This window comes from Natrix helvetica (assembly GCF_964273705.1).
Source record: "Natrix helvetica genome assembly, chromosome: 4".
Taxonomy (NCBI): domain Eukaryota; kingdom Metazoa; phylum Chordata; class Lepidosauria; order Squamata; family Natricidae; genus Natrix; species Natrix helvetica.
Genome location: NC_138550.1, coordinates 100341950 through 100361191, shown reverse-complemented (window position 1 = coordinate 100361191; position 19242 = coordinate 100341950). Strand labels below are relative to the sequence as shown.

Sequence of the window (19242 nt, the reverse complement as noted above, 5' to 3'; positions counted from 1 at the left end):
GTATCAAACAATTTTCAAAGAGGTGTTAGAGAAATTGCTCTCCAAATTACTCTAGCCTCTAAAAAAAACCTATTATCTCAAAGATAATGGAAATCTGTCTCATTTGTACAGAGATATAATGTTCAAAGCTTTTATTTTGACATAACAAATACAAGCCCTCAAAATGAATATTTACCAAGAAAAAAAGACATGATGGGGATAATTGCATTATCATCATCAAGAATAAGTAATGTAGCAGACTATAATCTCCAAATTTTGATGTGTAAATTAAATATACTTCTGTATTAAAATGTACTTCTGTATTGCCTATGCTCAAAGAACTCTATTTCTATAGTTCCTGGTACATTTCTTGGTATCTGCCTCTAATGGGAAATGATGCTTTCTACCACTGAACTATCTATCCAGCATTGTCACTACCGATTGAGAGATTCAAGGCTCTATACATGTATTTTCCAGCTCTATCTGGATTCCAGAGCTGAGCGCTGCATCTTTCCATTATGGGTAGCAATAGCAATAGCTCTTAGACTTATATACTGCTTCATATAGCTTTACTGCCGTCTCTAACTGGTTTACAGAGTCAACATATTGCCCCCAACAATCTGGGTCCTCATTTTATCCCTCTTGGAAGACTGAGTCAACCATGAGCCAGTAAGAATTGAACTGCTGGCATTTGGCAGAATTACCCTGCAATACTTCATTCAAACTACTGTGCCACCATGGCTCTTTGCTCCCAGTGCACTAAAATCCCAAAGATGCTTTCTTCTTCCTCTTTTTTCCCCCAAGAGGCAACTGGATTTCCTGGTTTTTCTTTGACATTTCACTTCTTACCCAAGAAGCTTCTTCAGCTCTGAAGAAGCTTCTTGGATGAGAGCTGAAGAAGCTTCTGGGATAAGAAGTGAAATGTCTTCAAAGAAAAAACAGAAAGTCCAGTTGCCTCTTGAAAATAAAAAAGCAGCTTTGGAACAACTATGACCTGGATGACTGAGAATTTCTGTAGACATCTGCACTAAAGGGTAAGTCACCAGAAAGAAGGCATAGCCAAAAACCTTTGAAAAAATTCAGCCCTTCTGTGAGTAAACAATTTGGGCCCATAAGAAGAGTCTCATTGGATTTAACCAGAAACCTACAGTATCTAATTCAGCACCCTGTTTTCTATGGTGACAAACCAGACTCTGTAAAGCAGTCCACTAGCATTAGAGTAGGGTTTGTTAGTCAAGATGTTACTTTTACACAGCTTTTCTTCTCAATATGCTCAGAGTTGGGAAATTACCTCTCTAGCCGCTGCATGGTCATGGACAGTGTTTTATTCAACTCCTCGATCATGCGACATCCTGAAGGGTGCATGGGTAGCGTGCTGGATCCAGAAGGCATATGTGGGTTGTGGCTTCCGTACTGATGCTGGTGCGCTGCTAACTGTGATGGTAGGACTGTGTGATGATGCGATGTCAATGGTTGCTGGGAGTTCTTCTGTGCGGAATAGGACGTGAGGGAGAGATCGGGTCCCCCTAAAGGCATGCAAATCATGACTTTCTTTGGAGGTAGCGGAGGTGATAGCTTGACTGGCATACAAGGCAGCTTCATCGGAGCACCAGGATCTTAAAAACAAAGGTTGAGAAACTTGGTTATGAGCATAGGTGGAAAAAGGTACTTTGATTCTCTCCACAGCCATTGACTCCTCTAACATTGAAAGGGTTTTTTTCTCTTGCACATCTCATGCAGTTCAAGTAGATATGAGAGATTACTATATGTATCATGCCATCCTTCCTGGTTCAATCTGTGCACAGATAGTCCTCGACTTATGACCCCATAACCAAGCCCAAAATTTCTGTGGTTAAATTCTGTTAAGTGAATTTTGTAGGTTGTTACAGTAATCTACATGGTCATTCAGTTGAAACCTCTAATACATATGCATCTATAAAGAACATCTGAAGAGACTCAAAGAGGAATAAGCAAGAAATCCAATTTCTTCCTATCCCTTCATATAATTGGTTAACACATTTAGCTACAATTCTTCATATATTACCTGTGGGAAAAGAAACAATAATCCCTCCCCCCTTCGATACCCATGAGTTTCATGAAGACTAGAAAAAAAGATCACCAATTTTACTAAGATCAAACTTAGCTTCCGTACGCTTTGCACACTAATATATTTTGGTATGTTTGAGAGTCACTTAAATGACATGGACACCACAGCAGAAATGTGGTTGGATGCAGGATCCAGACTGCCAATAATTCTCGTTGGATTAATGAGATGTCTTGAGAGAATACTCGGGTATTCCAGAGAACTGGTTTTTTTTTGTGAATCAACAGCAGAAATGGATATTTTTGTAGCTGCTTGCAATCAGCTGGGAATTGGCCATTGGCCAATCATTGGCCATCATTGGCCATTGGGGGCATTCAACTTGCCCCCGTGGAGCGGGCGCGCAATTTGGGCGTCCTCCTGGATGCCCGGCTGTCCATGGATGACCATGTGACAGCCGTGGCAAGGGGGGCGTTCCACCAGGTTCGCCTGGTGCGTCAATTGCGCCCCCTACTGGACCGGGACGCCTTACGCACAGTCACTCATGCGCTGGTGACGTCTCGCTTGGACTACTGTAACGCTCTCTACATGGGGCTTCCCTTGAAATGCACCCGGAGGCTACAGTTGGTCCAGAACGCAGCCGCGCGGGTAATTATGGGGAGTACTAGGTACTCCCATGTGACACCGTTCCTGCGCGAGCTGCACTGGCTTCCTGTGGTCTATCAGGTGCGTTTCAAGGTTTTGATAATAATCTTTAAAGCGCTCCATGGCTCAGGACCTAGTTACTTGCGGGATCGTATTCTGCCCCATACATCCCTGCGACCAATCCGCTCGCACAGAGAGGGCCTCCTCCAGGTGCCGTCCACAAGACAGTGTCGGGGGGCGGCGCCTAGGAGTAGAGCCTTCTCTGTGGCGGGCCCAGCCCTGTGGAATGACCTCCCTCCGGATATTAGGAATACCTCTGACCTCCGCTCCTTTCGTATTAAGCTTAAGATCCACCTATTCCAAGCAGCTGGCCTGGCTCAACTTTGATCTAATCATATCGCTCCTGACGGGCTTTTACTGGGTATTTTAATTATATTTAATTATCTAGGGGTTTTTAAATATTGTATTTTAATTGTTTTATTTATCAGCCGACCTCCTCCTTGTGTATGTCTCGGTATATGTCTCTGTTATATGTTTGTTTTGTCCATATTTATTTCATATGTTTCATTGTACGCCGCCCCGAGTCCTTCGGGAGAGGGTGCGGCTAAGAAATAAATAATAATAATAATAATAATAATAATAATAATAATAATAATAATAATAATAATAATAACAATAACAATAACAATAACAATAACAATAACAATAATTATTATTATTATTATTATTATTATTATTATTATTATTATTATTATTATTATTATTATTATTATTATTATTATTGTGGGTTTTATCATGCTCTGAGCCATCAATACAGCCTTTTTAAAGAAATCAAAGTTCAACCAAGCCTCATCTTTTTAAACTCCTTGGGAGTTTTAACTTTCTTTTTATTATTTTCTAAAGAGTGAAAATCTTTCAGAACTGCAAGCTTCGTATTTGCTGGGTTAGTCCCTCTTTAATCCTTTCAAAAAGAAGAAAACAAGTGTGTTTCCAGCTCTGTAAGATTTTATTTTCTGTAAAAGGCACAAAAGGATGACTATAGTGTTGTTTTTGGAAAGTATTTAAATGCCAAAAATTTGCATAAAATTGATTTAATGAAAGACTTGGAAGCTAACTAAAATGTCTTCTCTTGTGGGAATTTCTCAATTTATAAATTGATGATAAGGAGGCTTTGAAGGATAATCACTAGAAAGCACTAGAGGTTATGTTAAAGGAAATTCAGATTTGTGGACTCAAGAACTGTGTGAGCTACTTAACCTTATATTTCAAACAAAAAGTATTAAAGAGAATTAAATTTCTTGGAATAAAATTGAAAAGGATATAGAGGAATCAAAAATTGTAATCTACAAGAAAGAAATGGATTTACAAATGGAGGATGATTCAAAAAACAAAAGTGTTACACAAATAGGGCATCAAAAAAGATGTGGATTACTCATTTAAATTGGACTATCAGAGAATTACTAGAGAGGCTACATTGAAATTGCAAATGGACTTTAAGAGAAGAGACAAAGATAAAGGGTTTTTAGAAAATGTGTTGAGATATGGAATGAAAATGCATTTGGTAATATTTTAAAGATACAGTCAGAAATTGTTAATGTTGAATATGCTTGCAGGAGATGAAGGGAGAAGTTTTTTCATATGATTTCTTTTTCTTTTCTCTTCTCTTTCCTTTTTGGGGGGGGGGATTCTGCACTTTTTTAAAAAAAACATTCTTTTTAATGTATTTTGTATTAGGTTTTTGTATCTGCTTTATCTGTTTAATATAATTCTTACTAAAAAAATTAAAAAGAATAGTAAATAACATACCAATATGCATATTTATATTTTTAAAAATGGTGATTTTTTATGGCATTAAAAAAAGTTGATAGACCTAGTCAGTAATAATTGGATGGAATAGATATTTCTGAATGAATTCTTGCAAACCTGACAGACTGCAGCCTGATTCTTTTATCTTTAGTTTTAATACATTGCATTTATATATTTATTGTATGGTAAAAATGTAAAAAATATGCTGTACTTGTTGTTATTTAAACATGAAGCAAGAATCTACAACAACAATTTATTATTACAGTCTTAGACCAGCGACGAGAACAAATAAAAGCACTCAGTATATATACACTTAAAACTTCTAGTATAAAATAATAAATAACAACTAAAAACTATAACAAAATCCAGTGTCCATTATACATGGTCTGACTATACAATAGTTGCAATCCCTAAACTATATGGCCCATTGTAGGTTCAACGCTAAAAGGGAAGTGGCTAAGCCATGCAAAGGGTTTGCCACAATTGTTATATAACATCACTATGGTGGAGAAGACACATGTTTGCGACAAATCCCCAGTGCTGTTGCGCAGAATATGGCACCTGTGCTGTAGTTATGGACTGTTCATCCTTAAGCAGCCCCAGGAAATAGGTAGTGGAAGCAAGAAACTGAATTTCCCTTGGCTCTTGCACTTTATTTTTTATTGAATGATGGTCCAATTGTTGAAACAAATCTTTGCATTAGGTAACCTAAGGGTTTTGCTACAACATGCTAAATGAACACTGGCATAGAATCAGGGCAGAGAGAGATGCTTATGAAGGCCTGTGTGGCCTAATATTTGAGGTTAAGCTGCTCTTCTCTCCTGCCTTGAAATAGACTGTCTCATCAAAAGTGTTAAAGGAGGTAAAACACTGACTGGTTTATGTATGCACAAAGGAAAATACTATTTCTGTCTTTGCCTCAAGCATGAAAATGCCTTGAGCTGCCTCTGCGTAAGAAAATATAGCTATGTTCCAACTCATATATTTCAGCATCTTTTAGAACAAAAGTACAGAATCACAGCTTCAGGGTAGTGTGCCGTTTTCCAAAAAGCTTCCATGTTATTTTTAACCGAAATGCATTAATGGGGCAGCAGAAAGGGAAAGACAAATATGTGATTAACCACAGCTAATTTTCAATTACATTTAAAAACAAAAGCCAAGTATATGAATTTTTCAGAAATCATAATGTGATGACAACAATGAGAAGAGAAACCAGATATTAAATTAAAGGGAAATTATTTTTCTATATTAAATGTTCACTCTCAAACAGATGAAACCCATCTTCTTCCAGTTTCTGCAAGCCCCTACTTCATCAAGATATAGGGTGGCTTCTACAAAGCAAGACCAAACTGTTCATCACAACTTGCTACTGGTTATGTTATGCCTAAACAAAAGCACGTACACCTCTCATGGCATAAATCTATTGAGAATTGAGATTGTTTTTCATTTTCATTGTGAGTTTCATTATATGCATCTCTTAAAATGCAATCCAAATGTGACATTTTCAAAAAATGAAACTATTCAGTTTCCACTCCAGTCCTCCATTTAGGCGGGAGCCTAGGTTTAACCTGATTGGTTGAGAGGTCTGACAGCTCCCTATAAAAGGTGAGCTGTCAGACCTAACAGTTGCTGGATTGTACATACTTGTCTGTGAATAAAGAGCTGTCGTTGCCTTGAACCTGAGTCTGTCCTCTCATTGCCCTGATCTAACACTGGCGACGAGGATGGGATCGAGAGGCAGATAGGGCGAAGAACAAACAACCAGACAATCCAGCAAGTAAATCCAGCCTGGAGCATCGGCGCGGCTTTGAGCAGCCATTTTAAAGCGGCAAATTCAAACCGCACAAAACAAAATGGCTATGCACGCTCCGCCAACTCCGTACGACCCAGTGGCCGAACATTGGGAATCCTACATGCTGAGGTTCGAATGCTTCCTCAAGGCAAACAACCTCATGGGAGTACCGGACTCCCGAAAGAAGAACCTGTTCCTGGGTTACTGCGGCCGGGAGGTCTTCGAGATGGCCAAAGACCTGTCGGAGCCAACTCCGATCCAGGCAGTAACGTGGGCGGCCTTGCAGCAGACGGTACAGACACACTACGTGCCCAAGCCTTCCTGACATGTCCGCCGACACAAGTTCTACATGCGGAACCAGAAGGCAGATGAAACCATCAACCAATACGTCGCAGCCCTACGAAAAGCGGCCACATATTGCGACTTCCGTGACCTGGATGATCAGATTCTGGACCGTCTGATCTGCGGAGTGCAGGACATTCATCTGCAGAAACGCCTGCTGGCAAAATCCAACATGTCTCTGCAGATCTCACTTGACGAGGCCAGGGCATCAGAGTCAGCCGACAGGTCCACGGAAGCCCTACAACGCCAGTACAACGCGCCCCAGTCCGTCCCTAAGCAGGTGTGCGTCCGCCACGAGGCTGCAGACCAGGAGACAGATGACAGCGAGTGCGGTGACAGAAACCACATGCGCAGTAGCCGCACGAAGCCGGCACAAAATTTCGACTCCCGTTTGCTGCCCTGCGCAAGCTGCGGAGGGAACCATCCCCGGTCTACCTGCAGATTCTGGGACGCAACCTGCCAGCGTTGCGGTAAGAAGGGGCACATCACAAAAGTATGCCGGAGCGAAGTCCTTGCCACCACTTGGCAGCCACAAACATACCGCCTAAATGGAGGACTGGAGTGGAAACCACAGCAGCTTGTGTGGATATCTAACACCACTTGAATATAAAATGAGAGAAAACTCCACTCCCTACTATCACTGATGATGTTACCTAGTTTGGTAATGAAACATCTGCAAGAAAAGAATCAGAAAGCACCAAGGACCCCACAACTCTGGGCATAATATTACATAAAACTGCATTTAACAACATGCTCCCTGATTTCCAAATTGCAATAGATTTACATAAATCTTCATTCATTTCATGTTATTAAGGACATTCATTAATAAAACTAAATCTGAAGAAAGTTATATTAGAGCTGTAATTATCTGGACAGGAAAAAATCCAGAAAAAAAAAATCCTTGCTACTATCTAATTATTTGCCTGGATTTCTGCAGCCCATAAATGGTGGGCTAAATTAGTAACATATAAATCTCTGCCACTGATTTTGAAGTGGCCATCCTTGTACAAAGGACTTTCAAAGGGACACTCTATTCTGAATCTCTTGAATTACAACTCATCCAGAAATTCAGTTCTGTTCATTTCGGTTTCAGAGGAGACAATAATTGCACGTTGCACTATAGATAGTAATTAATTCAGCACTAATGTGAAGTTTTTGTGTTACCGCCTATCAAGTTTTTTTCCAAGAGATTGGTGTGCTTATTTTGAATACATTCGAGTTCTAATTAAATTATCCCTACCAGCATATTTTTCTTCCTTTAATCTCATTATTTACAACCTAAAACACCCTCTAACCAAGCAAAGGAAAGTGAACTATGTGTCTGATGACAAGTTGGCTAGGAGTAAGAAGACAAGGAATTGGAAGCTTCAAATTGAACTTTAGATGATTTCTAATTGATCAGAACAGGCAAAGTAAGGACATGAATGTCAGTTCTCCTAATAATGCTATTTTACAATGTCATGTTCTTGCCAACAGCTCTTGCAGCAGTGAACAATACGTATGAAGTCTATAGTTCCTCATGTCTTCACATTGCAGCTAAATAGTAAAAGTCCTTGATCCTCCTTCCAAAAACCAAAATTTAAAACCTCTAGTATCTCATGCAAACAAAAGAGCTGGTTAGAAAAAAGACCTTTCCTTTTCAACACAGGACGAATTGTATAAACTATGATTTCACTTCTCAAACCTGCTATATTTATTCCCCAAATGACAGAAGCAGTGTGATGGCAAATTATGACGAACTCCACTTCTGCTGATTTGAAAAACTAAGATTTGAAAAACAGTGAAAATCACTGCCGTACTGAGCTACTGAGAGTTTTGCAGCAACAACAACAACCCCCCCCCCGCAACTCAAAGTTTCCACGGGTCCTGCTAATTTTACGCTGAAAAGAAAAACGAGAAAAACGTTTGTCAGTTCTATCTCAAGGTTATTTTGTCTAGATTACCAATATAGCCATAAAGGTTAATATGTCAAGTAAGTAAAGCTTACAAGACTTAAAATTTCAGAATTAGGAAATAAGCCAAAAAGTCCTTCTCATCGAACAAAACCATGCAAAAATGAACTCTGCAGCATTCACATACAGCACATTGAAATAGTAGCTGGAAGAAAATAATCACAGCTCTTCCAGAGTATTGTGAAGCAGAGACGTTTGGTGTTAATAGAAATCTTGAGGGGACAAAACGGAAAGGAGATATATGGAAGTCCTCACTTGAAGCCAGGTTTAAAAAGTTTATAAGGCCCCAACTGAAGTGAGATGTTGAAGGAGTTAAAACTCATTTAATCAGGTCACATTAGTTTGCCTTCCTGCTCAAAAGCTCTGGAGTCTGATCATTCTTCTAGTACATTTGGGGCAGAAGACCAACCAACCAAGTCATTAGAAAGCAAGGAAAATACAGAAATATGTGAAGAAGGACGACAGTTCAAATAAACCTCTACAATAGGCTGGAAACAGAGTAGAGGAGATAACAAATAAAGGCAAGCAACAGTGAGATCCCCATTGACACATACATAGAAATGAATGAAATCTAAAAGATATTATTATTAATATTAGGGTTTTTTTTTTTTAAAAAAAAGCTCTAATAGCCACATGTTCTCATGTATTTGCAAATTGGTAACCCAGGTATTCTAAAGAAAGATGCAAAAACAGCAGAGAGGCCTAAATGACCGTGTCATGAAGAAAATAATGTTTTGTCTAGAGACGTGAGGAAAAGTGCATATTTTTCAGGGGAGGGCAGCACAAACCAAACAGGAACATTTACTTACCAGCTAAATGGTTGGCAATCTTGGTAATGGGCTTAGGAGGCAGGGCAGGGGGTTGTTTGAGCAGGGAAAGCTGCTTCACTGGGGTGTCTTCATGATCTCCAGAGAAAGCAGCAGATTTTTTAGGGGGGAGTAGCAAGACTGGTTTAGATGTAGGTTCTTGAGGGAGGTGGATTCCAGATTCACTGGACGTGGGACTCTCTTCAGACACTGGAGGACACAACCACAGCACAGACACAACAAGGTTACAAGCCAAGCAGCAGCAGAAAGACAAAGGCAGCAGAGCAATGCAGATTTAAAAATGTAAGTAGCCATATTTTACTCAGACGCACAAAGAAAGGAGGAAGAAAAAGAGAGAGAGAGAGAGAGAGAAATTCTGGTGCTTTCACTACAGACCTACAGTAGTGCGCTCCTAACTAGCAACAATCTAGGGACAATTTCTCTGGCTTTTTTTTTCTTCTTCTCAGCTTGCTTCTACTGAAGTCAACTGACTACATACCACAACTGGTAGTACCACATTGGTATTATTTTTAGAATCCTTACAGTGCCTTCAGTATTCCTTTTTCTAAAGTCCATGGATTACTCAGAATGTAAAAACTCTTCACAGAAGTATTTAACAAGTTTTTTTACACTGAGGTCTTTCCCATTGACCAGACTTAAAAAATATCCTGTATGTTGCAAAGGATTTTGAGATATTTTGTTAGGTATATCAATTGTCCTCAAAGGCTGTAGAGTCTACAGTGTAGACTGTTGTAGAATATTTTCCTTATGACTGCATGTCTCACAGAAAGACAAGACACACAGATGTTTCAAAAGGAGATTCCTGTTATAATTGTTCTTCAGTGAGTCAGTGAGTCAGTCAGTCTGTCTGTCTATATCTATCTATCTATCTATCTATCTATCTATCTATCTATCTATCTATCTATCTATCTATCTATCATCTATCTATCTATCTATCTATCTATCTATCTATCTATCTATCTATTTATTTATTATCTATCTATCATCTATCATCTATCTATCTATCTATCTATCTATCATCTATCTATCTATCTATCTATCTATCTATCTATCTATCTATCTTCTATTTATCTACCTTCTATCTCTCTCTACCATCTCTACTTCTGTCTGTCTGTCTACCTTTCTATATCTATCTATCTATCTATCTATCTATCTATCTATCTATCTATCTATCTATCTATCTACCTACCTACCTACCTACCTACCTACCTACCTACCTACCTATCATCCATCCATCCACCCACCCACCCACCCACCCACCCATCCATCCATCCATTACCAGCTTTCCAATTCTTTTAAAAGTTATCATCATTATTCTGTCCTGTTAAATAAACTTCAGATACATAATTTTATCCTAAAAAAACCAAGAGTATTTCTGCTTGGATATTGGTAGTGAAAGCCTTCATTTCTCTTTTCCAACTCAGGATAGTATTAATACATTGAAAAACTCATTGCTTTTTGGCTTTAGTTGAACAACTTAAGCTGCACAGCTGTTGCCAAAGACCAGCATGTCTTGTCAAGTTATTATAAGCATTGCTTTGAGAAGAATAAACCCCATTAAATTTGAAAACAACCTAATTTGCCCTTTGTTTCATAAACACATCAAAATCCCTTTTCACTACATGGAACTTTGTCACCTCCATATATTGAAAGAGAGAGACAGAGAGAGAGACAGAGAGAGACAGTGAAAGAGACAGAGGTGATGATAATATTTCACTGATGACATACTGCAAGCTAAACTTTGAGCTTGTTCATAAATATGCCAATTTTTTTTTGCTGGAATTCTTCCATTATGAAATGAGTTTTCTGTATTGAAACTAGATCAATGGAAAGACAACATTAAAGTACTGGTATACAAAAAGGCTACTGGGTTGGATTTACATTCCATATATTTCTGTTGTCTATGGAAAGTCAGTCAGCCACTTTTAAGAACAGTAACCCTTTCCTGCTCTTCTATGCCCTGTTTCTTGCAAATATTTCCATACTGTTCAGCCATCATACTAAGAAACAGCGATGTCACTGATTTTTTTGCATATACTTAATTCTTTTTAGAGCTTTCTAATGGAGTGATCAACATTACAACTAACCGCAGTAGATTCTACAAATTAGACATTGGAAAAAATAAATTGGTGTACTGTACTCTTTTAGTTTCCCAACCTGATCCAATTCAGAAGGATTTGGAGCTCAGCTCCCTGAACTGTGCCCCCCCCCTCCAAAAAAAAGTTTAGCCTTCTTTTTTTCCTTAATCTAAAAACTTTTCTTTATGTGTGGTTCAGTAGGATTCTGTTCTTCTTATCTTTCCGATTGTAAACAATTATTTCAAATTTAGTTCATATAAACATATGCCACCATTAAAACAAAAGTAATAGTAACTTGTTTTGGCAAGTTAGTTCACTAAAGAATAATGTCACCTACTGTACAAACTTACCCACTAAGATTGACAAACCTTTGAATGTTAATTCTTCATATTTATTAACTGAATTTGAGACTATTCATACAGATAAGATATAATCTAGAATTATATCAGTCTGGATATATTACTACTAAAGTATTAAGGAAATCACTGCATTATTTATTCTGGAGAGCGAGTTTGGTGTAATAGTTAATGGTACTGGGCTAGAAACCAGGATGTTCTAGTCTTGCCTTAGGCACAAAGCCAGAGGGGTGATTTTGGGCAGGTCACATTCTTTCAACCCTAGGAAAAAAGACAATGGCAAGCCAATTCTGGAAAAAAGTTGCTGATAAAACTGCTTGTCCATGTAATCCCTAGGAGTCAAGGCTGCCTCAAACGATTCTTTCTAAATCATGTGACTCATGATGGAATTGAAAAGCTACCTGTTCCATCCATGATGTCTGCATTCGGGAGTACTTCATAACTACAGGAATCTCCAGATATTGAACATGGCTCCAATTCAGATAGGGCTTGCAGTGATAGTTGGCTGGAACTCAACGCCTGTCCATTCTCCAATGACCCCTCTTCGTTCTGTATAGAAAGCTCTCCATCTAAGAAAAAGCACAATAGTATGGGATAAAGATAATAACTGCAGTTGAAAAATCAATGCTCTTTAATAAAGAGATTGATTGGAAAAATGGGTCCCCCTCCACTCCTTTGCCTCATGTATTTTAACTGCAAACAACAGATTCCATAGGGGGCGGGGAAACCTTAATACATAATAGAATAAACCTAATTATCCAAGTATACCTTTTCTAATATAAATATATTGTTGTTTCGGATGTATTTGTAAAAATAGTAATTGGCTGTTGGAACATTATAATGCAATGAAGGAAAGACACTGGAACAGGATTGTTTAGTGTGTACTTGGCATTGAGCTTCTTAGAGCAGGGCCCCTAGGGCTAATTTCCCTGTATGCTCAACCCCCACCCTCCACCTTGTTTCAGGTTTTGAGTGCAATAATGGTCCCACTTGAACTCTTCCATACAATAATCTACAGACTGGAACATAGTATGTTCTGATTTCCAAGTTTTGGCACATCTCCTGCACAGGTTCTTGACTGGTGCATCAGAACAGAATGCTCGAGACACCCCTGTTTCATTTCATTTCCACTGAAAGCCTCTATTTGCTCATAAATTCACATTTATGAAGTCTTGGGGAAAATCTTGGAACTGATATCAATATTATGTAAACACAAATAGAAAACACTGCTTAATTAATTATAATTAATTATAATGGATTTAAATAACATTATAATTAATTAATCAATTATAATTAGTCAATTGCAAGAAACAATGTGCAACTAATCAGAGAATTGTCTAAAACTAATCTACACTTGTTTGGACCAATGAAAATACAAGCTAGAAATTGCCCAGTCTTCATTAATTATAAATCCAGATATATAAACAGCAGCAATTTGGTTTCCCCAAAGTTCTAATACTTCGTTAGAATTTTGGGAATTTTTGATTTTTATGATCGATATGAATATCTTTGCTTTTGAATTAGCTAGGAAACTTCTTTCTTTTTGTTTGTGTGTGTGTGTGTTTGTGTGTTTGCTATCCAAGGATTTGCCATTACAGGCAATGATTGAATGTTGCTTCAAGGGAGGGCTGCCTTTTCCCAGCCTTTTTTTTCAGAAGGAAAGGAGACTACAATCTACCCAACTTCAAAGGGTTTGGTTTTTTTTTTGAAAGAGAGAGAGAGTTTGGAAATGGTGCTGGATGGAAATGCTCCTAAGCAGGTTGAACTTAGAGGGACTTAAGTTTTAGATAAACTTCCTTAAGTCTTCCCACTTCTTCCCCAGGCCTGACTGGAATCAATGAGACTTGTATTCAACCGAACATGGACCTGATTGTGCTGTCTGGTAAACAATTACATAAAAGAAAAATGGTAAAACCAGTAATAATTGTATTACTGCCTTCCATTTCTAAAAGATATATAAAATAACAATACAAAATGCATCAGCTGAGAACTGCTAAGTCAAATGAACTGAATATTGCTAAGTCAAATGAAAGACATTTGAATTGCATATATAAATGTTAAATTTGAATACTGCGTAGTCTCTTCATTAATATTTCACTGAACAGAAGGATTTAAAATCAAGCTGCTTGCTGTCATCTGTTGAGTTAGATGGTTGGAAAGTATACAAGAGATGAAAAAAAAAACCCCTAAATAACTTTGATCTTTTTTTAACCAAACAGCAATCTTGCAACTATACAGAACAAATTACTCTAAAGTGTTGTGTATTTCTTTAACGGGCTTAGAAAAAAAAGTTTCTCTTTTTTAGTACAGTATTCTATTTCTAAATTTATTATTCATTTTTCATGAAATGATCTGTTAATTGCTTTTATTTACTGATGTATTTATGGGCTTCAAAATTGGGCTCAAAGAATCATACAGTTAAAAGAATCTTTATAATTTAGCACCACCAAAAGCCATGGTAGATACAACCCAGATGTTTTTTTGCTTACGTCACAAATGTTATTTTCAGACAATAAAGTAGGCTTCCAATTAGTAACCATTTTAGGTTGTTACTTTCTTCTTCTTTTTTTAGTAAATACTTAAATTCAACCAACAAAAAGGTTGAATCGGGACACAGCTGATGAGAAGGAAGATTTGAGTCTCATTTCTAAGCAGAACTGGTGAGGAATGCTAGATTGTTATGCCCGCCTATATTTCCCTTGGTGTCACAACTGATTTTTGTTGTTGTTGTGTGGCTTGATCTGTTTTCAAAAGACTGGAGATAGCTTGTGCTAAAAACTGGTAATTCATTTTATGAAGAATGTCCTAAGATTTCATTTTCATTAGGTGTTATAGGGATTGATTTTTCAGGTGACTTCTTAATAACCTCAGGGATTGGGTATCTCAAAAAGGAATCCAATTTATAAGCATCTAACATCCATCTTTTCACAATGGAATGTTTAACCTGAATATTTTGTAACACTGAATATGAAACTTGAATATGATTTTATTGTCTCTATGACCGCCCTTTCTTGTAAAAACGTGAACTGAGCCTCTCTCTTTTAATGCTATAAAAATATGGATAATTGAGCTAGAAAATATTCCAATACCAATCAAATAATATTTTAATATAAAATCTGCTCCTGAGCGCATTTGAATTTATTGTATCAGTAGTTTGGAGTCCAGCTATTATAAAAATCCAGATCCAAGTCCTGGACTTGCTACAAGAAATTCTTGCAAAAGCAGATAATATTATCCACGCCCTCCCAATTCCCACTGTGAGTTGACAGTGTTTCTTACCTTTATCAAATATTTCCTTCAGAACTCCTCTCTTGATAAGTTCCTCTCTGCTTTGCCTCATTGATATTTTTCTTTCAAGTGCTAACAAAAAGAAAGAAAATACAAGTCGAAATAATGATCTCAAAAATATTAGCAAACAATTGTTTTCATCCCTTGAAATACTTGTATAATCCTGAAGACTTGAATAAACCCACCTCATTTAAATGTTTTAACATCTATTTTGGCCAATATTTTCATCTTTACAAAAAGTTTATTGTCCTCCCATTTATTGATTTTACATCTGACTTTAATGTTAAGATTTCTGATTGGTGTGGCAATAAGCCGAATTTATGACTTTCCAAGGAGATCATCTGATCTTTTGATTGCTTGATTGCTTAATTAGTAAGGAGAAAACTTCTTGTGTTTTTCTTTGCCTAAATTACAGCTTTGTGGTTTCATTAGATTAATTATGGGTTTGAAATCAGGAAGACAGGATTTGAAAACAGGAATCATTTCCTCCTCTTTGGAGGGACAGCAGCTTCTTCAGACTGTTGAAGAACAGCTGAAAGATTGAGCTGGTGATGAATTTATTCCTGATTCAAAATGAAAAGAACACAGAGAGAAATCTAACAACTTTAAAGGCTCTCTCCCATATATTATGTTTTTTTTAAAGAATAACTGTCTTTACACATATTTATCTGTGAATTAAAACTTTTTGGACCTAAAACAAATACTTGATGCTTTCAGTCAAAAAACGTTGCAATTGAATTTTTTATTAATCAATTCAATTGAGACAAAAGTTGCTCAGATTAGTGAGGAAAAAGACCTGGTAAATTATTAGAGTCTCAACTGAAACTGCATTAACAATAACACAGTAATATTATTTTGATTTCCAAGAAAAGACAAATAATTCAGCATGAATGATTCTATTTTAATAAACAAATTAATAATAAATCACTTCTAATTTTTAAGGTTTAAATTTCCAGTACTGAGAAAATTAGCAGAAAGGAAATCATTAAGAAGAATTATTGATTAAAAATAATAATAATAATAATATGGTTCTTCTGAACACAAATAAGAAGCTGCTTATGTCTATCTATTCAGGAACTAATAGGCTTTGTTTTTTTAAAGAAAATAACTGGTATTTTAATCCTTTGACCAGCATTTTTTCATAATATCTTGATTTCTCTTCCAATCATCACTTCACCCCTTCTATTTCTCAAGGAAGATCTTGATTAACTCATATAGTGAACCTGATCTTGGAATTTCTGCTCTGTTTTAATAAGGGCACTCTAAGAATAAAATTTCAGCTGGAGTTATTATATGCTAATGATATTTTATATATTATTGATCATTATGAATATTTTATGTCAAAATGTATTAATATTGTGTAATAACACCTATTCTTCCCAAATAGATCAGAAGGGGAAAATGACAAATTTTCCCCTGCTAGTGTCTCCTTTACAGCCTGAAAAGCTGGTGTGTGTGTGTGTGTGTGTGTGTGTGTGTATGCCTTCTCTTATTTGACCATTCCATAGGCAGTATTTCTTTGCCTTGTCTCTCAAGGTCTTGCGCACATACAATTACTCCAGGTTATTCAATTCAATATAGAATGTCTGAAATATGTTCTATGACGTCTGGATATCCAGAGGAGTTATGGTGAACTTTTGAAGAAAACTCTGAAAAAGTGGAATCGGTGACTGTGGCAAACAGCAAGGAACTGATGAGCGAATTGGTTCCATGGAACCTCTCAGGATAAAAAGAGGATGAAGAAAAACCCACATGTGTTCTGGACTGTTGCTCCACATGAGCAGACCTCAGGACAGTGGCTTTTTGCCAATTTGAGTACCGAGAGATGTCATGATTAGTCATCTTGCTTGCAACCATAGTGAAGACTTTTACAGCACACTATGTTACCAAACCTCACTTTGTAATCAACTCATTGACTAATTAACTATTTCCAAGATATTAAAGACCTTTAGAATGTCAACTTTGGAAATGCTGGATGTGTCTATCTTTAATCCTGAATGAAAGAACATTTTAATTGTAAACGTAAGATTTAAAGAATCTGAAATAAGTAGCAATCATGCAAAAAGCACTATAAGTTATATTATCTAGTAGTCCCTCTGATATCTTGGCAGAGACTTGGCTTCTTTTTCATTACAACAAAAATTCTACTATGATTCTAGTATTAACGGCAACAAGATATATCTAAAAAGTCTTGGACAGAAATCAAAGGTTGATCATTATTCACATCATAAACTTACATTTTAGGACAGGGGTGTCCAAACTTTTTGCAAGGAGGGCCAGATTTGGTGAGGTGAAAATGTGTGGGGCCGATCATTCAGCCTGACATTCTTTGAACCCTTAACATTAAATGCGAATTGACTACCGTATTTTTCAGAGTATAAGACGCACCAAGATTTTGAAGAGGCAAATTAAAAAAAAAGTTTTTGCACTCTCCCAAAAATGGCCCATTTTTCATGAAAATGGGCCTTTTTTTTAAAAAGGGCATGAATAGCCTTTAAGAGGCTTCTAGAGTGCTCCTGGGGGCTGGGGGGGGGGCAAAGTTGGGCAAAAAATGGTCCGTTTTTTGCTCATTTATGCCCTCCACAGCCCCCAGGAGCACTCTGAAAACCTCCTAAAGGCTATGCACAGCCATTTTGGTGAAGGGGGCAGAGTTTTGGGAGGCACAAAATGTTGTATTCAGTGTATAAGATGCAACCAGATTTTTAGCCTCTTTTTTGAGGGGAAAAGATGCATCTTTATACTTCGAAAAATACGGTATTTTATGAAAGACTAAACAAATAACTCCAGTGGGGAGAAGAGGCTGCGGGCCGCTTGAAATTTGAAAAAGGGCCACATTTGGCCCCTGGGCCGCACTTTGGACATGCCTGTTTTAGGGCAATCATAGTTTGAAACTTCCATGTAAATAGAGGAGTTAATTACTAATAGACAAGGCACTTACATATATGATGTGGCATTGTTCTGTTTGGCTTTCAAATCCCTATATTTGTTAATATGGTTTGGGGAACATTAATATGACTTGAAGATTGGAATGTGATTTTGAATTATATATTTAAAAGTGGGATTTTTCATTATATGAAAAACTATGCATTTATCAGGCAGGAGCTAGAACAAGAATGCAGACTTGCAGAAATGACCTAGGAAATCTCTCTTAGCAGCAGTGCTGAGCTTTGCAGAGGTAGCAGGAGAGAAGCTTTGCTTCTATGAACATGCTTGGTGAGTACTTTTCAAATGCTTTTCTGGCCTTACTAGAAGTTTCCTTCCCTGAGGGGCTGAATTTTAAAAGAGAATTTTTCAAATCACCACTTTTGTGATGCTGTAGTTACGTTTTGTATATTTTTTTATTTCATAGGAAAAAGTCTATACAATAACTGTCAATTTTCCCTCAGGCATTAAATGTCAAATAAGGTCACAGTTTAGTTGTTATTGTAGCATATATATATACACCTACTGGTGCCAGTTCACATCAAAGGATTTTTTTTTAAAAAAATGTGACCTTTTAGGAAATTTGCAAATCTCTTTATTTCCTGTTCATTGCAAGAGATAATTACACACATTGTTCAAAGGGTTTCTTAAGATTCAGGCCTGCTGAATTTATCACTGAAGTATTAAGTCCCACTGAGAAACAGGTGCACTGCTTCTGTGAATCTGTCAGGCATCAATAGCGATTTTGATTTCTCGTTCTTTTGTCAAGAAAACCAGCACCACACATATCATCCAAATTGAGTGTGGGATAGTAGTGCCATGAATAACTCCTTTTAGCACTCTTAAAGTCTTTTACAATGTTATTGTCTCATTGTCCTCCCTAAAGTTTAACCAATCCAACCATGTTTCATTTCCTTGACCATTTTTTAATACTTCATATCAACCTGCAATAGCTCTCCAGACTGATTCTGCTGATCTTCATATGATTTTGCTTCCTTCATTTGATTCTACTAAATATTTACCCAAACAGAACTTCTAAGCGAAACATCCATGCCAATACTTTTCTACACCAATGTCCAAAATTATATGCGACCTCAGAAAAAGCCACTGTTATTGTCTCTGTCATATATGGATTTCAAGAAAAATGAGTGATAAGTGATAAGTAAGATATATTCTTCCTTCTAGAATATACCTCAGTTAAGCAGCCACAGTTT

The 19242-nt window shown here is 37.1% G+C and overlaps 1 protein-coding gene across 5 annotated transcripts in view; it reads right to left on the bottom strand.

Moving 5' to 3' along the window:
* PHACTR1 (phosphatase and actin regulator 1) overlaps positions 1-19242 on the bottom strand; it is a 270634-nt gene that overhangs the window by 33316 nt on the left and 218076 nt on the right. For 3 of the 5 annotated variants that reach the window (XM_081952274.1, XM_081952273.1, XM_081952277.1), the window contains 4 exons: positions 15098-15178; positions 12220-12387; positions 9367-9573; positions 1271-1595 (listed from right to left, as the gene is read on the bottom strand). In XM_081952274.1, the coding sequence (XP_081808400.1) occupies positions 1271-1595; positions 9367-9573; positions 12220-12387; positions 15098-15178 (781 nt within the window). The remainder of the gene's footprint in view (positions 1-1270; positions 1596-9366; positions 9574-12219; positions 12388-15097; positions 15179-19242) is intronic. The other 2 variants (XM_081952276.1, XM_081952275.1) reach the window with 1 other exon arrangement.